The sequence below is a fragment of the Oncorhynchus kisutch genome, linkage group LG20 (assembly GCF_002021735.2).
Source record: "Oncorhynchus kisutch isolate 150728-3 linkage group LG20, Okis_V2, whole genome shotgun sequence".
Taxonomy (NCBI): domain Eukaryota; kingdom Metazoa; phylum Chordata; class Actinopteri; order Salmoniformes; family Salmonidae; genus Oncorhynchus; species Oncorhynchus kisutch.
Window position 1 is genome coordinate 38,115,245 of NC_034193.2, and position 22,939 is coordinate 38,138,183.

General features: G+C 42.3%; 2 protein-coding genes across 10 annotated transcripts in view; both read left to right on the forward strand.

Annotated features, from left to right (window-relative positions):
- The window catches only part of LOC109875516 (son of sevenless homolog 1-like), an 81,443-nt gene extending 79,392 nt beyond the window's left edge, over positions 1 to 2,051 (forward strand). For all 4 annotated transcript variants that reach the window (XM_031799068.1, XM_031799069.1, XM_031799070.1 and 1 more), the window contains one exon: positions 374 to 2,051. In XM_031799068.1, coding sequence (XP_031654928.1) covers positions 374 to 910 — 537 coding nt within the window. In that variant the 3' untranslated portion in view covers positions 911 to 2,051. The remainder of the gene's footprint in view (positions 1 to 373) is intronic.
- An 8,607-nt stretch (positions 2,052 to 10,658) lies between these two features.
- LOC109875519 (serine/arginine-rich splicing factor 7) lies at positions 10,659 to 22,579 on the forward strand. Of its 6 annotated transcripts, XR_004204452.1 has the most exons (9): positions 10,720 to 10,770; positions 12,421 to 12,601; positions 12,954 to 13,130; positions 13,415 to 13,843; positions 14,219 to 14,287; positions 17,986 to 18,057; positions 18,204 to 18,257; positions 21,639 to 21,659; positions 22,228 to 22,579. XR_004204452.1 is itself a non-coding variant. In XM_020467845.2 (8 exons), exons 1-8 carry the CDS (start codon positions 10,743 to 10,745, stop codon positions 22,280 to 22,282), a joined length of 657 nt encoding a protein of 218 aa, XP_020323434.1. In that variant the 5' UTR covers positions 10,659 to 10,742; the 3' UTR covers positions 22,283 to 22,579. The 6 variants fall into 6 exon arrangements, 3 of the variants coding, with proteins under 3 accessions (XP_020323434.1, XP_020323435.1, XP_031655163.1); XM_020467845.2 differs by lacking the exon at positions 13,415 to 13,843 and having other exon boundaries at positions 10,659 to 10,770; XR_004204453.1 differs by lacking the exon at positions 12,421 to 12,601 and having other exon boundaries at positions 10,677 to 10,770.
- Positions 22,580 to 22,939: the final 360 nt, after the last annotated feature.

Below are 22,939 nucleotides of genomic sequence, written 5' to 3' on the forward strand. Positions count from 1 at the left end.
ACTGACTTGTCTAGTTAAATAAAAGTATAAACAATGCAGTTTAAAAAAATGCCTTAAAAAGAATAAAAGTAACAAATAATTCAAGCGCAGCAGTAAAATAACAATAGTGAGGCTATATACAGGGGGTACTGGTACAGAGTCGATGTGCGAGGGCACCTGTTAGTCGAATCATTAGGATGTTTCTTGATTGATTCTAGAGTTTAGATGTGGAATGCTAAATATCCAATGAAACACAACAAAGTTCCACTGTCAGTTATTTGCTAGTCATTTCTTGAGATTTTAGATTACATTTTTTGAGAGTTTGTCGAGTCTTCATAACGTTTGTGCTTCTCCTTCTTTCTCCTTTTCCACCTGCTCGTCTCTCACATTCCAGATGATGTCAAAGCACTTGGACAGCCCCCCCGCCATCCCCCCACGGCAGCCCACCACCACCAAGGTCTACTCACCTCGCTACTCGCTCTCGACCGAGCGCACCTCTGTGTCGGAGCCACCTGACAGCCCACCCACCCTGCCGCCGCGGGAGCCCGTGAGAACGCCGGACGTCTTCTCCAGCTCAAACAGCCCCCTGCACCTGCAGCCACCCCCGCTGGGCCGCATCCGCAGCAGCGAACCCACGCTGAGCCAGACCTTCTTCCCACCCTCGCCGTTCAGCCCGCTCACCCCGCCGCCGCCCCCAACTCCCTCACCCTCGCTGGGGCCCAGCGGCCCAGACTGCTGCAGCGACTCCGCCCTCCTCCCTCTGGGGGGTGCAGCTGGCCCCCCTGTGCCCCCTCGCCAGAGCACCAGCAGTGCCGCTGCCCAAGCTATCCCCAAGCTCCCTCCCAAAACATACAAAAGGGAGTCGGTGTCACACCCGTCCCTAGTGCATCGGGACGGCCCACCCCTACTGGAGAATGCCAACCCCTCTTAAAAATACTTGTACATGTGATATGGGGGAAATCATTAAACACTAAAGACTTTAGACTTGAACAAAAACAAAATTGAATTGTGATGTCGACTTTAAGGAAAAAAAGGCAATGCCAGTGTAGTTTCTACCTGGAAAAATAATCATGTGCCCTTATAAAAAATACTTAAACGAATGATGATTGTCCTTTTTCATTTGTGCAGACCATTGGAGACTCCCTATAAAAACCCTTTTGGGGGGGGTATCTTACTGTTTGTTTGTTTTGTTGTGTGTTTGTATGTACAGTATGTTGTTTGTCATCGTCCAATGTTTATTTCATTTGGTTTATTATTTTTTTAAAGTGAATCGATTGCAGCATTTACTTGTCAATGAGCTCGGTGGCCTACACATGCACATACAGCTTGAACCATAATAAACCTTGAACCAGGACCACACAAGTCCACCGCACGCTGGAGGATGGAACGATAAAGACTGTAGACCAGTTTTGAACAGACTCCAGGAGAAATCCACAAACTTAATAGTGTTTTAACTCACTGTGTATGGGCTAAATAATCTACTAAAATGGCCCATGTTGACCAGAGAGGACTCAAGCGATCACGGTGTTGTAAACCCATTTCAACTCCCCAATAACAAATGTCTGCTGTTTAATCCACCTCACTCAGATTGAAAAAGGGACTCGGGAAATCATGTTGTTAAATGGTGTTTAAGGCTTTGTGTAGAAACTGAGTCCGAGGCAAACGTTTATTTTTTTTTGTGCCAGTAGATCGACCAGAGTACCATGATTTAAGGCAGGGTTGCCCAAACTTGGGCCTGGCCCCCCTGGGTGCACATTTTGGTTTTTGCCCTAGCACTACACAGCTGATTCAAATAAGCAAAGCTTGATGATGAGTTGGGTAATTGAATCAGATGTGCAGTGCGAGGGCAAGAAATTAAATGTGGGGGGCCCAGGACCGAGTTTGAGAAACCCTGATTTAAGGTACCCATCCACACCAAAGAGGTACTTTTCAAGCATTCAAGAAACACAAGAAGTGATTGTTCTTAAGTTTGTGTTAGTACTTTTATGTTCTGATTTATTTCTGCCAATGAGTATGTAAAGAAAATTACGATTGACTTCTTTAAACAAGGGAATAAAAGTGTTTCTACCACCTATAAGTCAACTATGAAACGAGTGAAGAGCTGGCTACCGTCCTGAACGCGAAGGACCTGTTAGAATAGATTTGTTTAATGATTCCTTCCTTCCACGGCGTGGTCACTGATCTGACATGACTGAAGCTGATCGGGTTATGTAGTGGAGACCTTGCTCTCTCAGTAACATCATAAAGAGTCTGAATGGAAATGTAATTGTTTACTTCAAATTTAAGCTTGAGTCTTGCCTGGATGGGGCATTTACACATTTTAAGGTTTTTACATTTCTGTCATTTAGCAGACGCTCTTATCCAGAGCGATTTACAGTAGTGAGTGCATACATTTTTTTATACTTTTTCTTACCTGTCCCCTGTGGGAATCAAACCCACAACCCTGGCATTGCAAGCGCCATGCTCTACCAAATGAGCCACACGTTATAATTTCTTAACTCATGAAACCACACAGTCCTTAAAGGAAGGATGAAGGGGATACCTTTTTAAAGCATCCAAAAAGGGCCATAGCAAAATGTAGTTGAATAGTTGGGCATGAATACAGTACATTTAATCACAGGTAGACCACATTCCAGTCAAATGTTACTAACTCATTAGTGGATGGTCATACAGTAACAGTACATCTTGAATAGACCAGATTTTAATTACGAGAACAATAGCCTGTGAGTTTGGCAATAGTTTATATATAGAAAATCAAACGATTAAGTTGTTCTTTTGGTTAATTTGAACATGTACAAGTGTTCCATCTTCAGTTTATACTATGGTTTGTTCTCTAGGGTCAAAATCAAATCAAATCAAATCAAATTTATTTATATAGCCCTTCGTACATCAGCTGATATCTCAAAGTGCTGTACAGAAACCCAGCCTAAAACCCCAAACAGCAAGCAATGCAGGTGGAGAAGCACGGTGGCTAGGAAAAACTCCCTAGAAAGGCCAATACCTAGGAAGAAACCTAGAGAGGAACCAGGCTATGTGGGGTGGCCAGTCCTCTTCTGGCTGTGCCGGGTGGAGATTATAACAGAACATGGTCAAGATGTTCAATGTTCATAAATGACCAGCATGGTCGAATAATAATAAGGCAGAACAGTTGAAACTAGAGCAGCAGCACAGTCAGGTGGAAGTTGAAACTGGAGCAGCAGCATGGCCAGGTAGACTGGGGACAGCAAGGAGTCAAAATGGGAGCTGTGAGTCACCCAAAGTGCACTGTGTATGGAATAGGGTGCCATATTTATGGACCCTGGTCAAAAGTAGTGCACTATATAGGGAATAAGGTGCCATTTGAGATGCACTCATGATGAATAACCTAAAGTAATTCATCTGGGTTTGTTGTCTTCATTGTAATAATTCTTGGCTATTCTCCCGGGTTTCTTCCCATTGAACTAAGTTCCATAGGGCCATCCTGTCAGTTGCTTTCAAAAAAACATTATTTTTCTGGCCCATACACTATGTAATGGTTGGAGTTTGAGAGTCATAGAAACAGAATGACTAGAACGTGCATTCACATTCAAGTCACGTTCCGCGATGGGTCAACTGACGGCAATATCAGTGCACCAATATTCCATCTAGGAAAGTAATGATTACCTTTTAAGGAATTAGAAACCAGGTTGTATGTGTGTACTGTATGTATGTGATCATCTCATTCACAGTGACCTTGTGTTTACCAGCAATACTGTGAAAAAGTCTTGGCAACAGTAGGTCTCTTTAACCAACAACACATTGATGCAGTGTCCGAAATGCAATAACTGTGCCACGTTGGGAATGAACATACAGTGAGGCAAGAAAGTATTTAGTCAGCCACCAATTGTGCAAGTTCTCCCACTTAAAAAGATGAGAGGCCTGTAATTTTCATCATAGGTACACTTCAACTATGACAGACAATATTAGGGAAGAAAATCACATTGTAGTATTTTTTATGAATTTATTTGCAAATTATGGCGGAAAATAAGTATTTGGTCAATAACAAAAGTTTATCTCAATACTTTGTTATATACCCTTTATTGGCAATGACAGAGGTCAAACGTTTTTCTGTAAGTCTTCACAAGGTTTTCACACACTTGCTGGTATTTTGACCCATTCCTCCATGCAGATCTCCTCTAGAGCAGTGATGTTTTGGGGCTGTTGCTGGGCAACATGGACTTTCAACTCCCTCCAAAGATTTTCTATGGGGTTGAGATCTGGAGACTGGCTAGGCCACTCCAGAACCTTGAAATGCTTCTTACGAAGCCACTCTTTCGTTGCCCGGGCGGTGTGTTTGGGATCATTGTCATGCTGAAAGACCCAGCCAGACCCAGCCATGCCCTTGCTGATGGAAGGAGGTTTTCACTCAAAATCTCATGATACATGGCCCCATTCATTCTTTCCTTTACACGGAACAGTCGTCCTGGTCCCTTTGCAGAAAAACAGCCCCAAAGCATGATGTTTCCACCCCCATGCTTCACAGTAGGTATGGTGTTCTTTGGATGCAACTCAGCATTCTTTGTCCTCCAAACACGACGAGTTGAGTTTTTACCAAAAAGTTATATTTTGGTTTCATCTGACCATATGACATTCTCCCAATCTTCTTCTGGATCATCCAAATGCTCTCTAGCAAACTTCAGACGGGCCTGGACATGTCCCCCTGCTTAAGCCAGTACACGTCTGGCACTGCAGGATTTGAGTCCCTGGCGGCGTAGTGTGTTACTGATGGTAGGCTTTGTTACTTTGGTCCCAGCTCTGCAGGTCATTCACTAGGTCACCCCGTGTGGTTCTGGGATTTTTGCTCACCGTTCTTGTGATCATTTTGACCCCACGGGGTGAGATCTTGCGTGGAGCCCCAGATCGAGGGAGATTATCAGTGGTCTTGTATGTCTTCCATTTCCTAATAATTACTCCCACAGTTGATTTCTTCAAACCAAGCTGCTTACCTATTGCAGGTCTACAATTTTATTTCTGGTGTCCTTTGACAGCTCTTTGGTCTTGGCCATAGTGGAGTTTGGAGTGTGACTGTTTGAGGTTGTGGACAGGTGTCTTTTATACTGATAACAAGTTCAAACAGGTGCCATTAATACAGGTAACGAGTGGAGGACAGAGGAGCCTCTTAAAGAAGAAATTACAGGTCTGTGAGAGCCAGAAATCTTGCTTGTTTGTAGGTGACCAAATACTTATTTTCCACCATAATTTGCAAATAAATTCATTAAAAATCCTACAATGTGATTTTCTGGATTTTGTCTGTCATAGTTGAAGTGTACCTATGATGAAAATTACAGGCCTCTCTCATATTTTTAAGTGGGAGAACTTACACAATTGGTGGCTGACTAAATACTTTTTTGCCCCACTGTATACTGCTGACCATGACTTCCAAGCATTTAAGTTGACTGCAGCAGTGAGATGTGCAGTCAGGTAAAATTAGATGAGTAAAATGAATTTGTTTCACTGCTATGTTGAGTTAGAATGTGAACAGAGACTCATATTTGACTCACGTTAAACTACATACACACACTTAGGTTAGAAATAGCCCATTTAGCCATTAGCTGGGGAGCTTAGAGGATATGTTCTAGGGGATCATTTGGTTGACTGTTAGAGTTGTACTGAAGGTCCTGACTCAGTGCAGCTGGTCACTTAGAGACTGGCTAATGTGTGTGATTTGAGTGTATCTGATAGTATTGGGAGTTGATAACGCAGTTTCAGGGGGAACCTTTAATCAAACGACACATCCCATGCATAGCTGGAGTCTTTCAAAGCAGTAACATCCGAGCACAACCTTCCATCGTCTTGTCCAATCAGGCTTCCTGCAACCGGGGGCTGATCCTGCCGGGAGCTCAGCAACCAACCTCAGTCCACGGCCAAGGGCTGGCCACTCATACCCTACTCCATCTACTACCACCCTTTCCAACATGTTTGTCAGATGGCGAGAAGCCTGACATGACTGACCTTGGTTTTTATTAACTTGTTTTTATCAGGTAATTATTAACTCAGTAACCTGGGGCACCATGGAAAAGTTTGGTGTTATTCGATTTCTATTTGCCAAATTAACTCAGAATATCGATTTTACAACAGCCGCTAATTAATTAATTTCCTCTACAGTCTCATTCTGAACGTGGCATAATCCGGGAATTTGCTCAAACACGAGTCCCACTAAATAAGTCTGTCCCACACCAGTTGAGTTGATTATTTATTTACTAACAAGCTAAAATGATAATATAAGATGCACATACACAAACACACAGTCTAGGCTATTGATTAGAACTTAGTACAATGAAACAGGTCCCTAGCGGGCCAACACAATATGACACGTGTTACACAAAATGGGGATTTAAAAATAGAGAGAAAAAGAGTGCACGAGAGAAAAGCACACTTGGGTACATTTGTAAACGGATTATTTTAACCCTAACCTTGCCCCGAACGGCCGCTCTTATGGGTCAGAATATAATGATGTAATTACGTGTCGAAGGTCTCTGATGGGGTATCTCTTCATGGACCGGGTTCGCCTTCTCTGATGGCATCACTTCTGTTGTTCTGATTGTCCACACGATGACAGTGTCCTTTGTCTTAATGGTCTGTTTCCTTGCCCTTGTTCTGAAAAGGGGTCTTCTGAGGACAGCCAGCCATGTAGCTCAGGGCTCCGACGTAGGAGTGAAAACAGTTTAGACACATGATTCCTTGGAGAGTGGTAACCGGGTGGTCCTGCTTGAATTCACACTCTTAGAAACAACTACTCATCCATAGCATAGATTGTTAAAAGGTTCCTTTGTCTTCAACCTCATGTTGCATTTTGAGGTTACAGCTAATCGGACCTTGGCTGCAGTTCGTGGTCATCTAGTCATAATGTTAATTCTTAACCTACATGTTTTATACCCTTGGGTCAGAAATGGGTGTTTCCGCCTCCAATTTAGACAAACTTCACATTTAATCTTTACAAAAACTTTCTCTTTGATCTGGACATTTTCCACACAACGCACATTATGCAAACATCAGGTACATATTGTGAAAACTCTTCAAATTACAATGTTTTTGTTATAACGTCATTTAACTAGTAATAACATAACAAAAACATCATTTTCATATTCCATCTATTGTCATTACCACCATTTTGGCTGTCAACACATTGTCCCAAAGTCCATTTATTGCATGTTACTGTTCTGAGGTAGGTTCTCCATAGGCCCATCATACAATCATCCAAAGTGAGAGGACAAAGGGATTTTGTTTGCTGCTTTAAGATATACAATGGGCGTGAGGTGTCATAAAACCCCCCACCTCCATAGCTCTCGATCTCTCCCCCTCTGGTGGGTGTGACAGATGTCTCTTGTAGGAGTGTGGTCCACTGTAACCTGACCCGAACAGGCCAGTCATGACAGTCCCCCTCTAGTGGGTTAAACTCGGAAGGATTCTGCATGTTGCAACACACCATATGACCATCAGCTTTCCTGGTTTGTGGATCATTGTAGCAGTCCCCTCCTGGTGATTTACCCTGGTAGGATTTCTGCCAGCTGCAGATCACCACCAGAATAGACATGGGAGGTCCAGCGTTGGCTCTGTGTTCCCAGCCAGTTGTCTGGTTGTCCCGGCTAGTGGATCTAGGCAGTAACTTGGGCAGATGTTAATAACGCACCACACTCAGTCAATACGTCATTACATTTCTTCCCCAAATTAGCGCCGTTGTGGCTCTAACTGGTGGTTGAATGGGGAACTTGTTTATGGCTCTATCACTTCCTAAATGTCAAAGGAAATGAAACAAAATGAATAAAAACATAAACAAGAGATATACAAAATATAGCTACCACACCTTATTCATCTAATTTGGACTATGTTCTATATATGCCCAAGGTCTTGGCTAAATTACTCTATTATGGCATTGTCTCTAATGTCATATCTAGGGCGATCCAACTTGAAGGTGGCTATTTAAGGCACTTTGAAAAATGGCACCCTGAATGGCAAAGCTTACATTGGGGACATTACAGGGCTGTGCTAGTGAATTCGGGAGAGGAAACTGAGGATGCTGTGGATGGACCCCCTGTTGGGGGTTCAGGATCTATTGCCAACTTTCCGAAAATCGGGATAGTTTCCGTTCCACGGGTGATCCTAGTATAAGACCTCATTAGGTCTTCCATTGCACGTGTGCGCCTTTGTACGTAGTGGGTGCACACGCCAAGGGAAATAAGACCATGGATCATGGTAACAGTCAGGATACTGTCCAGCACTGTCCAAGAGCGGGTGACAGACTAATCTTTTGGCTTGTAGTCAGTCGGGTCAACTAAAAGTGCCTCATCCAGTATGCTAAGATCAACAGTCATTGGTCCCTCTTTTGTGGAGCGATGGGTAATGATGCTTCGTGGGTGACTGTTGTTGATGTGTGCAGAGGCCCATACCCGGGCTCGAACCAGGGGCCGAGGGGACGAACTAAAGTTATACTGTTACACTCCTTTAGTACAATACATAAGAAGTTCCCCCTATATCGCTGTGCACAAAGCAAGGGTTAGTACTGCAATGAGGTTAACACAGGTCGCTGTTTGGAGGGCTACAGTGGCTGAGTGCTTTCCTTCAGGTCCAGCTGAGCCTATGAAGCCTCCTGTATCTGTAGTGCAAAGAGAGGACTGCCAACCTGCCTCTACCTTCATCCCTTTCTGTCTCTCACTGTCCCTCTTTGCCTTTTCCTCTGTATCTCTGTCCCTCAATGGGAGAATCTCCATTGGTTTTGTTCAACTCCTCGCGTCCTCACCTCCGTCCTCTCCTCGCCCTCCTTTTGAAAAAGCTCAAAGGTAAACAAGGAAAGGAGGTGAGGAAAGGAAACCTGGAAACAAATATGCTTAAATGAAATGACTCTCCACTAGCACGTCATCAGGCAAATTACATTTACAATGGAGTAATCCCAAAATATGTGTTAAGTGGTAAAAATACATTTAGATAGTTACACTCAACATTTTATAGAGGGATAAGTAGTGTATTATTTTTAACTATGGGCATGCTTTTCTCAGAGAAAACAATAACTGATTGAAAGGGGGTGTGGCAGATTTTTCAACACTTTGGTGTTAACTGCCGGGAGGATACATCTGTGCTTAGGCTATGGAGGAGAGGAGGAAACTCCTCCGAATTGATACCATCCTACATATGGTGAACAATTTTTGGTTTCCGGGTCACAGTGTAGAAGAGGACAGGAATGGAGGAGAGGATGGACTTTTTCCCATTTGAGAATCCCCTTCCCTATCCTTCTTTCTCTCTATCTATCCCTCCCTCTCATTCTCTTTCTCCCCCTCTACAGTTCCACCATTCAATAAACTACACTATTACGGGACCATTTCTCTCTTCATTCCTGTGTTTTATTGTAGGTGGGTATGTAGTGATAAGAAAGGTGAATAATAGAGAATAATAGATAAGACATAAGCTGATATGTCATGAGGATGTGATTCCATACACAGGGAGTGTAACAATGTTCTGGGAATAGAATATGAATATCACAAAGTATAACACATTTATGAAAATGATTTTCTAGCTAAATGAGGCAAGAATAACCCAATCGTATCATATTTAAACAAGGTTATGGCATTCATGACAGTAACCACGTAAGATGCTTTGAAAAACGTTAAGCTCCAGTATGACTGCTGTTGAGGCCTATCATTGTAGCGCACTATGTTATACTTATTTGGCTGTGACATTACATAAAACCCTTCTTCTCTGTGTCAAGTGCCCATTCCAAATCGACCCCAACATCTGTGAAGTTGTAGTGCTCTGGAGGACTACTTAGTTATAACACACAATGTAATACTGTAGCTCAATGTGTAAGGATGAGATTCCCTCATGTATTGTTGGTAGGGTTGGAGAGTATCCAGATTTTCATATCGTCATACCATTCTTCTTTCATATTGGTATAATACGCTATTACCGGCTTGGTACACAAGGTTGCGCCCCCCCAAAAAAACCACGCCATTGGGCGTCTATTACCAGAATGCTAACAAAATGTGCAGTAATAGCGAATTTCAATGGGGGCTGCTTGCTAAATATGCTAACGAGCTCGTTAGCGAAGACAGGCAATCCAGCTCATAAAGTTACACATAAATAGGTAGCAGCTACCAAATGTCTTTTTTTTTTTTGTGAGTTTGGACATGTGAACTTGAGACATTGCGCAAATGAACAAAGTTTTGACGCATTCTTGTCTGAAGGAAAAACAGAACTGGCTCTGGAGCAACATGTGTAGGCCTCAGATTTGTATAACTAAACCAAGATAGACCACAGCCCGTAGTAACCAAATGGAAACAATGAGTCATAGTGGACAGAACAAGCAAGGTGCGCAGAGCCAGGAACGAGCTAGCCTAACCCAACCATGATGTTGCTGTCACTTTGACCTCTTTGTTGACATATCTACACCACTCCAGTGGCTTCAGTTGACGCCACATGTCCATGACTGTTTCAATATACTGACCGAGAATAACCTACACTGGACTTTAATCTTCAAATCAGGTGCTAGAGCTGGCTAGCTGGATTGAATATGTCCGACGGTCAAATGTGTCGTTGTAAACAGTGATACAATTCCAAAGGGTCCGGACCGAATAATTAAATACCTTCACTAACCTAATACTGTACTGTGTGGTTCGTGGTATGAAATAAGATTGATTTAGCATTTTATTGTATTGCAAGAGTACATTTTGTGAGCCGTCCTGTCTGACCGTCCTCTCAGGAGAATGAGTTTGACACGCACATGCGCAGATTGATTGTAAAGCGGGCCTAGAATCATGTCAAGACACGGTCGAAACGGAGGAGGTAAACTAAATAGCATAACGGATTTTAACATCACAAAATAATGCACAAAAGGCTAACCGAACGCATGTTCAATAGTAGACAAAATATATATTGACGTCAAACTCCGTATACGTGAAGATAATCTCATGCTTGGTTGACTAGCTAGCTACATTAGGCGTATTTAGCTTTCCTAGCACACCCGATTCGCTAATCAATTGCTTTATTAAGTAGCTATTTTTCGATCGAAATGTTTTAATGGGGGCAATCTGCAGTTGCTACATCCATTTGTGGACCTATAAATGAATGAAATGTGCCCATTGTTGCATTGATTCTTGAAGAATCTAAAGGTGCAATATGCAGATCGCTCCGCAATTTCCTGTTGCAAAAATTATATTAATTTACTTAATTTCAGTTTGTGACATAACAATCAATCATTGTGTAGAGAATCATTGTACCATCTAAACCGCTGTGAAAGATATTTTCCATAACAAAAAGTAACATATTGCAGCTTAAATGCCTCATGACCATAGTTCAATTGTTGTACCCCATCAGAACTCAAAATATAAGCATGTTTTACTCCAATGTTTGCAAACCATGTAAATGTTAACAAACACTAGATGTAAAGCCTCAAAACATGGTTAAAACTATACATGTGATATCATAGATGGTCATTCTTTATATCCATTGCTCTATGGATTTGAGATTGGTTACATTTCTCCAGCCCCATCCCTCAGCTTTTTAACAAAACCGGGGCGGGGATCGCTTTGTTTCAACTGCACTGTGATAGCTCTGGTTCACAGTCTGAGATTAATGCCATACATTTGTTTGGAAAATGTCCTCTCACAAGCCAGAATGTTGAATGACTTAACAGGTTGTCTGTAAGAATATGAGACATATTCACAGGAAAGTATACTTCAATGAACTTTAAGGCGCTGGTAGTGCGTTCAGATTGAAGCATGCGCGGACTGCGTTCAGAGACGCATGCTTCAGTCTGCGTTCAGACTGAAGCATGCGCGGAACCATGTAAACACATGCACGAGCATGCGTCTCTTGTGCACATGCTTCAAGTGATCGAAATCTGAACACACTACCAGGGCACACTACCAGGGCTTTGAAAAGTTTATGTAATTATACTTCCTATAATAGCTCACATTCCTACCTGCAAAAGGACCAACCACATGGACAACCGGTAAAGTGAGTAAAAAATATCATTTAATCTGTTGTCACAACCGGCCGTGACCGGGAGACCCATGAGGCAGCGCACAATTATCCAAGCGACGTCCGGGTTAGGCCTTTGAGCTTTTCCTCTTTGTGGCGGGCCAGGTGGCTGTAAGCTGACTTCGGTCGCCAGTTGGACAGTGTTTCTTGGATATCACGAAAAAGGGGGTAAAAGTACGAAAAGAGAAAAAAAATCTACATTTTATTCAATATTTTGGCTTGTAGAGGTTGTGAGAGGGAACTTTCCTGATCCAAACGCATATTTCTGTCCGACGTGGAATTCAATGCAATTCGATGCCAGGTCTTCAGGCTAAACTGCATTTCAATGCAATTTCCACATTTGTGCAGTTACTTTTGATACTGAGCTTAGGGGAGTGGGAAATCAAAGGCCTCTCGGAACAGAATCAGTGAGTTGCAGCAGTGGTGGCACCTCTTTCTATTTTTCCTTTGCAGACGCTAAGGTTTACGTCGGTAACCTTGGCACTGGTGCAGGGAAAGGAGAGCTAGAGCGGGCGTTTGGGTATTACGGACCCTTGAGAACAGTGTGGATTGCTAGGAACCCCCCAGGGTTTGCCTTTGTGGAGTTTGAAGACACCCGGGATGCAGAAGATGCGGTCCGTGGCCTTGACGGCAAGTAAGTGGTACCTCAAGACTCCAGACTTCGCCCCCAAGTTTAGCCTACTCTCCAAGACCTACAAGCTGAAAGGGCTCAGAGGGCACCAGTGTTGTTGACGTTTGCCAGTCAATAATGTAGTTTGCTCTTTGCAAATATTGAAGCATTTTCTTGGTTTAGGGACATCTATCAGTAGACAGTAAAGCAGGTAGCTGGTATGATCTTGTTACGCATTTGCTGCTATCCAGATGAAACACTTTAGGCATGTTCCTAAATGCTTGTTACGCTTTAGATGGGTTTCGTCATGTCCTCTTTTTAAAGTGAACTATGCCATTGTGCAATTTGCTTACTGTTGAACTGACTGTCCTTTCAGGTTAATTTCTGGATCTCGAGTTCGAGTTGAATTATCTACAGGGATGCCGCGGCGATCTCGGTACGAGCGTGCGCCCACCAACCGGCCCTTTGACTCCAACGACAAGTGCTATGAGTGTGGTGAGCGGGGGCACTATGCCTATGACTGCCACCGCTACAGTCGACGCAGGAGGAGCAGGTATGCCTCCTTAACCAATGCATCAGATTTGGGTCTTTTTTCTTATTTTGGTAGTTGTCGCTTATTTTTCATTGTCTTGATTTTTCAGTGTCTTATGTAGATAAAAAAAAAGTAAAGATGATTATTATACAATCTTGACAAACTGCCTCTGTGTCTAGGCTACCTGTTGTTGTTGCTACTTTTGTCTCCGCTTGTCACTTAATCCCTTTTAAAATATGGAAATACTTCTGAACTGTTATGTGGGAATCTTTTTGTTAACAACTCACCTGGTCAAAACATTTCAGGTTTCGTCGTTTGATTCAGAGTGTCACGATCCTTAACGATTTCATGAGGCATCTAGCAAATTCCACACTTTTGATCCTTCTATGACCATGGGGTTGATCGATCAGCCAGACCTCCCCTTCTCAAGCAACTGCCACATCTAGCTGCACCTTAAAGATTTCATAGAGGGCTGACAATGCACCAGATGATTTGGTTTTCAATTTGGGCCTTTGGTTTTGTAAAGAGGACAACCTGGTAGACCATGGTCCCGTCTAGAAAAATCGCCTTGCATCTATCAAGTCTCAATCAAGCGATTTGGCTGTCAATACGACCATCATCGTTAGAAATCGAAGAACACGACTAGATGCAGAGGTCGGCTGATAGATACTTCTAGATCGCCTAGATCTGCTCGAACCTTGGTCCAAAGTGGGTCAACCGGGCAATCTTGCAAGGTTTATTTCAAGTACCAATTAATGTGTTTTTATCTCCAATGTAATGTATGACTTGACAATAACATTCCTCTCTTCCACTCTTTACTAGAGAACTGAAAGGCCTGCTTTAAGCAGGATACGTTAGCGCCATGAACAGCTATGTCTATATAGTGACTCCTACTACCAGTATCATTGCACGTGTAATGTTAAATCTAATGTAATCCCCCCTTTTTGTGTGTTGATTTGAGTGAGCGTCAGTGGGCTTAGGGTGATTGTTGTTGTCAGTGGTCAGGTTAGAAATAAAAACAGACTAAGGCAGTCTCATGTGGGGCTTCGCGGAGCCTGCTCTGAACTGTCCTTCTTTTCCTCCCTCCCCCTCGTTTGGATGTGGTTTAGGTCCCGGTCTCACTCCAGGTCCGGTGGGAGGAGGTACTCTCGCTCTCGCAGCCGGGACCGTGGCAGGAGGTGAGCGCTCTTATGCATTGTCCTTTCTTGTTCCAAAGGCGCTGTTGTCCAACTTCCTCAATCATCGATGGTTCCTCAGGGGTCTATTCTTGGTCCTCTTTTTTCATAACACTTATGATGAAATAAAAATGATTGTACAGTGCATTCGGAAAGTATTCAGACCCCTTGACATTTTGTTACATTACAACCTTATTCTAAAATGTATTTAAAAATAAGAATAATCTCCACACACTACCCCATAGAGACAAAGGAAAAACAGGTTTTTAGAAATGTTGCAAATGTAAAAGAAAAATATATATATATAAAATCACATTTACATAAGTATTCAGACCCTTTACTCAGTACTTTATTGAAGCACCTTTGGCAGCAATTACAGCCTTGAGTCTTCTTGGCTATGATGCTACAAGCTTGGCACACCTGTATTTGTGGAGTTTCTCACATTCTTCTCTGCAGATCCTCTCAAGCTCTGTCAGGTTGGATGGGGAGCGTCACTGCACAGCTATTTTCAGGTCTCCAGAGATGTTCAATCGCGTTCAAATGGTGCCTCTGTCTGAGCCACTCAAGGACATTCAGAGCCTTGTCCCGTAGCCACTCCTGCGTTGTCTTGGCTGTGTGCTTAGGGTCATTGTCCTGTTGGAAGGTGAACCTTCGACCCAGTCTTAAGGTTCATCTTTCCCTTGATCCTGATTAGTCTCCCAGTCCCTGCCGCTTAAAAACATCCCCACAGCATGATGCTGCCACCACCTTGCTTCCCCGTAGGGATTAAGACCTCATTGGAGTGCTGCAGAGATGGTTGTCCTTCATCTCCACAGCAAAACTTTGGAGCTTTGTCAGAGTAACCATTCGGTTCTTGGTCACCTCCCTGACCAAGGCCCTTCTCCCCCGATTGCTTAGTTTGGCTGGGCGGCCGGCTCTAAGAAGAGTTTGGTGGTTCCAAACTTCTTTCATTTAAGAATGATTGAGGCCACTGTGTTCTTGGGGACTTTCACTGCTGCAGAATCAAGTTGTAGAAACATCTCAAAACTGATCAATGGAAACAGGTTATTTCAACAAAGGAGCTGATCGTGGACTTCAGCAGAGGGAACGCAGTAGATAAGGTGGAAAGCTTCAAGTTCCTCGGTGTACACATCACTGACGAACTGAAATGGTCCACCATTTCCACACAGATAGTGTGGTGAACAGGGCGCAGCAGGGCCTCTTCAACCTCAGGAGGCTGTTGAAATGTGGCTTTATACCTAAAACCCTCACAAACTTTTACAGATACACAATTGAGAGCATCCTGTCGGGCTGTATCACCGCCTGGTACGGAAACTGCACCACCCGCAACTGCAGGGCTCTCCAGAGGGTGGTGTGGTTGCCCAACGCATCACCAGGGGCAAACTACCTGCCCTCCAGGACACGTACCTCACCCGATGTCACAGGAAGAACAAAAATATCATCAAGGACAGCAACCACCCGAGCCACTGCCTGCTCACCCCGCTATAATCCAGAAGGCGAGATCAGTACAGGTGCATCAAAGCTGGACCGAGAGACTGAAAAACAGCTTCTATCTCAAGGCCATCAGACTGTTAAATAGCCATCACTAGCACATTAGAGGCTGCTGCTTTTATACATAGACTTAAATCATCACTGTCCACTTTAATAATGGAACACTAGTCACTTTAATAATGTTTACATATTTTGCATTACTCATCTCTTGTATATACTGTATTATATCCTATTCCACTATATCTTACTCCATACCGCTCTGACATTGCTCGCCCAAATATTTATATATTCTTAATTCCATTCCTTTAATTTAGATTTGTGTGTATTGTTGTGAAATTGTTAGATCAGGGCTGCCCAACCCTCTTCCCGGAGATCTACCATCCTGTGGGTTTTCCGTCCAACCTTAATACCCTGACTACACTGCTCGCGTGTGTGAGCGTTGCAAAATAAATGTAGAAATCTATATTATTCAATTATTGCACCCACGCTGCTCGCGCGCAGCAACGTGCGTCTGTGTTGCTAAGGGCTAAAATAGAAGTCCGTTTTATTTGTGACGCAGATTGGGAGAGGCAGGACTTGCAGTGCATCTCCTCATTGGTTTATAGAAGCAGGTATCCACGTGCCATCTCCTCATTGGTTATACCCCCTGAAAAACGAACGAGCCAATCGCAATATAAAGTCAAGAGAAGAAAAAGCCTAGAAGGAGGAGGGATGACTAGAAACGATTCGGTTGACCGTTTTATGTGTGGATTAGTAGAGGCCCTTGTGCATTTCAGGTATAATAACAACTATATAATAACAACTATATTAATAATAACTATATTTAGCTAGCTGGCAACAGAAAGCTAGCTAAAATAGGACAAATTAGCTAGCAAGTGCTAGCTAGCTAAATTGCCATAAATGTTTAATGCCTGTCCCCAAATTAATGTAATTGGTTTAGAGTTTGTGTTGATATTTTAACCTGCTTGTCGTGATCGCGTTTGGTGTGGGGGGACAAAATAAATGTATGCACGATGGCGCACACGCGCAGCCGGTTTGGGTTCTGTGTAATTTAACACGCCTAGTTCTACTTATTAGTTGCTCAACAAGACCTTAACTAGCTGAATCAGATATGCTAAATTAGGGTTGGACTGAAAACCTACAGGACAGTAGATATCCAGGAAGAGGGTTGGGCAGCCCTGTGTTAGATATTATTTGTTAGATATTACTGCACTGTTGGAGCTAGAAACACAAGCATTTCGCTACACCTGCAATAACATCTGCTAAACACGTGTATGTGACAAATACAATTGGATTTTATTTATTTACCTGAGCTCAATTTCGAGTCTCATAGCAAAGGGTCTGAATACTTATGTAAATAGGTTTTTATATATTATTTTTGCAAAAAACTAAATCAAACCTGTTTTCGCTTTGTCATCATGGGGTATTGTGTGTAGACTGATGAGGAAAATGTTTTTTAATACATTTTTTAATAAGGCTGTAACAAAACAAAATGTGGAAAATTGGAAGGGGTCTGAATACTTTCCAAATGCACTGTATATACACTGAGTGTACAAAACATTAGGGACACTTTCCAAATATTCAGTTGCACCCCCTTTTGCCCTTAGAACAGCCTCAATTCGTCGGGGCATGGAGTCCACAAGGTGTCAAGTGTTCCACAGGGATGCTGGCCCATGTTGATTCCAATGTTTCCCACGATTGTGTCAAGTTCTCTGGATGTCCTTTGGGTGGTGGACCCCCCCCCCCCCCCCCCCCATCTCTACACTGATTGAAGTGGATTTAACAAGTGACATCAATAAGGGATCATAGCTTTCACCTGGTCGGTCTGTCACGGTTCTCCAACCCTGTTCCTGGAGAGCTACCTTCCTGTATGTTTTTGCTCCACCCCCAGTTGTAAACTAACCTGATTCAGCTGCTCAAACAGCTAATTATTAGAATCAGGTGTGCTAGATTAGAGTTGGAGTGAAAACCCTACAGGACGGTAGCTCTTCAGGAACAGGGGTTGGAGAGCCCTGGGTTGTCATGGAAAGAGATGGTGTTCCTAATGTTTTGTACACTCGGTGTAGAGTAAATTGTCATGACACTTATGTTATACATAACTCCACATACATACATTCACCACATAAACATATCCAGATTTGTATGTGTTACGGTAGTACGATAGAGTAGTTGATCAGGAATGGCTAACAGCTTTGATATCTATGTTCTAGATCAAGATCCTTCTCTCCACGCCGCTCTCGTTCTCCTAGAAGATCGAGAGCCCTTGCCCCCAAGAGATCAAGGTAAATTGTAGAAAAATGGACTTGCTTGCATTATTTAAAGATCCCACATTGTGTATAAATAAATAAAGGTTAAATCAAAATAATATTGTTCACTTATTTATTAAAGGATGGGTGTTGATGCTTTTCCCCCCTCATTTCTTTTTCAGATCTCGGTCAAAGTCCAGATCAAGGTCTAGGTCACTTTCTCGTGCAAAGACCAGGTGAGAAATATAACTATTTCAATGCTTTGATCAGCGTTTCGTTGCTGTTGTCAACAATGCAGCTACATAAATTGAGTAATTAACACTTAAACTGCTGCATTATGTCAATCCCCAAAGATTGTCACTACCGCAACAAAATACAATTTTGTGTTGGTGTTGACCGTTTCAGGTATTACAATTTAGACATTTGTCCCCTTGATATATTATGTCACTGACTTAAGAGAGTAAAGCAGGTGTCAAACTCATTCTATGGAGGGCATGGTATCTGCGGGTTTTCCCTTTTAAATGAAGAGAGAGACAACCAGGTGAGGAGAGTTCCTTACTACATTGAACAAAATTATAAACATAATTGTTTGTCCCATGTTTCATGAGCTGATAAAAAAGATCCCAGAAATGTTCCACAAAAAGCTTATTTCTCTCAAATGTATGTGCACAAATTTGTTTACATTCCTGTTAGTGAGCATTAATAGTTTGCCAAGGTAATCTATCCACCTGACAGATGTGGCATATCAAGAACCTGATTAAACGGATCAGATCATTTTTTTGGATCAGCAAAAAAAAAGGGAGACAAATATAACTTTGCTTTTCATTTCACTTAACGAACACTTAAAGCAAGGAACTTTTCAATGTTTAAATAACATTTTCAAATAAAATCTTCAATACTTAATTGTTAAATTAAAGTGCAATATCAGGCATGATACCTTCTTCCTTTTGTTAGGTTCTTATTTTTGATAATAAATGACTCACGGACACTAAAGGACCTTAACCAAGTTGAATTATTCCCAAAGGTTCTGTACAGCTGTATTCAGACAGCAAGACATTTCTCACCATCACAGTTATATACATCCCACTTAAGACGTTCCTCCTTCTCTCCAATCCTCTCCAAAAGGGTAACAGGATACCAAACCCGTATTGCCCCCTTAAGGGGACCTGACCTCACCTCCTGAACTCAACCCCTCCTTCACCTAATCCACAGATGTCCATCTGTCTTTCCTGTATCAACACGGTGCTCTCCTCCCGTCCCAAAGCCACTCTGTCTTTCTACAGATCTCACTCCTTAATATACTATACGTCTAATCTATCATGTCTTTAACATCTCAATGTTCAAAATGTCGATTCCAACACTGAACAATAGTGAAAAAATTGCCTGTGTCCACATCATCAAAAAAAAGTTAAGAAAGCAAAGCAGACCTGAGCTTATAACATCAAATTATTTTTCAAAAAGATGATGTCTACATTGTCTGGGGAGAGGGTAGACCTCTTGGCAGTCACTATGTCCCCTGCCGTGGAGAACACCCTCTCGCTAGGAACTGTAGTGCCAGGCACAACCAGGTAGGGCCTTGCCATCATGGCAATGTGAGGGCTGACTTTTCCACCATGCCAGTGGATCACCATCCACTGGAATGCCACTTGCCTATTGTAGGATGCCGCCTCCTCTTTGATGGTGTTGGCAAACATCTTGCCTGTGTCCTTGCTCGCAAAGGTCTCCCTGTAACGCTCCTTCGTGGCCAAATTATTTTGTGGAGGAGTTGCCTCTGAGTCTGCTTCTGTCGGCTCTGTGGCTTGACCCTGCAGAGAAAATTACTTGATCTATTAAACTAATTATTTATTTTCGTATTTCATAGAACTATAATTGTGGCAATAACATTTAATAAAAGCCTTTATTATTCCAAATCAAAAATGGATGATTCTAATAGCAATAGCATAGACTAAGATTAGACTGCAGTATATTTATTGTTTAAGTAATTCACCCTTATTTTTATTTTTACCTCTTCAGTGACCACAATCTCAGTGGTGAGATCACTGTATGTCCTCCGGTGTAGGGCAGGGTCTAGGTGAGACAGGGACTTGAACCTTGGATCCAGTGCAGTAGATCTATGAAGGTAGTCCTGTACATTAGGGGGTATCTGGGGAAATTTGAATACACAGAGATACCGTGATGAGATCCTGAGGCCCATTGTCGTGCCATTCATCCTCCACCATTACCTGATATTTCAGTATGATAATGCATGGCCCCGTGTTTGGGATGCTCTGGATCGACATGTACAACAGCGTGTTCCAGTTCCCGCCAATATCCAGCAACTTTGCACAGCCATTGAAGAGTTGTGTGACAATATTCCACAGGCCACCTTTGAATTTTTTTTAAGATATCTGTGACCAAGTGATGCATATCTATATTCCCATATGAAATCCATAGATTTTTGGCAGAATGAGTTTATTTAAATTGACTGGTTTTCTTATATGAACTGTAACTCAGTAAAGTCTTTGAAATTGATGCATATTGATTTATATTTTTGTTCAGTGTAATTAGTGACTTATTTCATCAATCAAATACAAGGGAAGAGCGAAACCCCGCAGATACTCGGCTCTCCGTGCATTGAGTTGAAGTGAGGGCTGAAGCCTTGTCCACACTGCTGACCTTAATGCTCAAATCAGTTTTGTTTCTCAAATGCGTTTTGTAGTAGTGACTGTCGTACTTGTGACCACATCTTACTTGTCCTTTGTGCTGTTGTCTGTACCCAATAATGTTTGTACTATGTTTTGTGCTGCTACCATGTTGTTGTCATGTTGTGGTACTACCATGCTGTGTTGTCATGTGTTGCTGCCATGCTATGTTGTTGTCTTAGTGTTGTGGTGTCTCTCTTGTCGTGATGTGTGTTTTGTCCTATATTTTATTTTGTAATCCCAGTCCCCGTCCTCACAGGAGGCCTTTTGGTAGGCCTTCATTGTATATAAGAATTTGTTCTTAACTGACTTGCCTGGTTAAATAAAAGTACATTTGTGTGTGTGTGTACAGACAGCAGTCATTTGCTGTCATGGTTACACAGGTTGTCATAGTAACAACGGGTAGGCTGATTGGTGGTGGTGTTCGTGCTTCCCATCACTTTGTAGAAAACTAAGGTGACAACTTTGCCTGCCACGGACGTTTCCCAGTTGCTTTGAATGTTCAAAATCATAGTGTAAGATCACTTTTAAAAGCCTCAAATGATAAGATGATCCAACTTTCAAAGCTGACTAGCCACAGCAGTCAACTAGCTAGCTAGGTAGAGGTTTAGCTTTCTAGCACATTCACTCATTTGTTTCTAAACGATTAACAAGCCAGTTAGCTACAATGTCATGTTCTTGTCAAACTGTCAACAGAGTAGCTTGAGTGCAAATAAATCAGATTTGACCATTCAGACAAGTCACATGGCCAGCAATCAGATTGAAGGTGGTGTGAAATATGTCTTGAAATATCCGATTCCATGTAGCTTTTGAATGTTCATACTGCAGGAAAAGTAACAGAAGTGATCTTAAGGTGGAGATAAATAAATGACTTGCACGAAAAAGGGACACTTTAAATCTAAAGAATCTGAATGCCTTGTATGTTTACTTCTTCAGGTCTGGATCCCCCACGAGGAGGTATGCAGACGTATTGAGTCTGACCCCAATTTTCTTCCCACCATTCTCCTCTCTAAACGAGCTATGGAACAGTTTGACAATGCATGATAAGCAGCAAAACGAGACAATGAAAATGTTGTCTATCCATACAGTTTAAACGGTTTAGATGCATGATGGTTCATTAAGTCAGGCTACTTAAGCATTACAAATGAAAGGTACTCAGCAATAAATCAACATCTTCACATTACATTCACATCTTTTAGTTCAATGTGTGAAATATGTATTAAAAGGTTATTTGGATTGTATTCTTTAAATTCACCAAAATAATACATTTGCATGACAAACTTATATTAAATGCATGGTCCTTAAATACTTTGCTTTTGCTACCAGTTGCCATTGTCGAAGTCTTTTAAGAATGAGCTCTAAAATTAAAATTATATTTGAAATCCCAGCTGTTCAAAATCTAAAGATTCACCTCAAAAACGAAGGTGCGTTTTTCCTCCCAGCTGAGGTAATTACTTTAATTTGGGTTTAATGCACAGCAAATAAATGAAGAGGGAAAACTAATTTATCTTTTTCTCTCTTTCAGCCACTCTACCTCGAGGAGTCCTCGTCGAAGTGACAGCTCGGAGAGAGACGACTGAACTTTGAAGTTTTTGTTTCTTTATGTAAGCATCTCTAGTGACTAAGTTCTTTGTTAACCCATTGTATTATTTGAAAATATGTAGCTTGTTAATTTCCTCTTCAGGCATATTACTGACATTTCAAAAAGAAGCAATTGGGACCCAGTTTGGAATGCGTTTGTTTTAGAAATAGTTGTTGGTTAATAAAGTATATTTGATTTAAAACTGTTTGGTGGTGTGTTGTCCATCTGGGCACAGTTGGTCTGTATATAGCACAACTCAATGAAATGGTTGATAAATAAAAGGTTTTTGATTGAGTGTTTGTGTTAACTCTACCTATAGAGGGCAATGTTGCACTTGCGAAATGTGCTCTTTGCCCAGGGTCCCTGCTCATCTGCGTGAACTTAGGCATGCTGTAAGGTGGCATAAGGACTGCAGATGTGGCCAGGGCAATAAATTGCAATGTCCGTACTGTGAGAGGCCTAAGACAGCGCAACAGGGAGACAGGACGGACAGCTGATCGTCCTCGCAGTGACAGACCACATGTAACAACACCTGCACAGGATCAGTACATCCAAACATCACACCTGCGGGACAGGTATAGGATGGCAACAAAAACTGCCCGAGATACACCAGGAATGCACAATCCCTCCATCAGTGCTCAGACTGTCCGCAATA

Bases quoted from the DNA above. Each gene is read 5' to 3' on its own strand.
- LOC109875519 (XM_031799303.1), top strand. From the start codon at position 10,743: ATGTCAAGACACGGTCGAAACGGAGGAG. The intron at 10,771-12,420 runs GTAAACTAAATA...TTTCCTTTGCAG, and splicing joins ACACGGTCGAAACGGAGGAG to ACGCTAAGGTTTACGTCGGT. The intron at 13,131-14,218 runs GTATGCCTCCTT...GATGTGGTTTAG, and splicing joins AGTCGACGCAGGAGGAGCAG to GTCCCGGTCTCACTCCAGGT.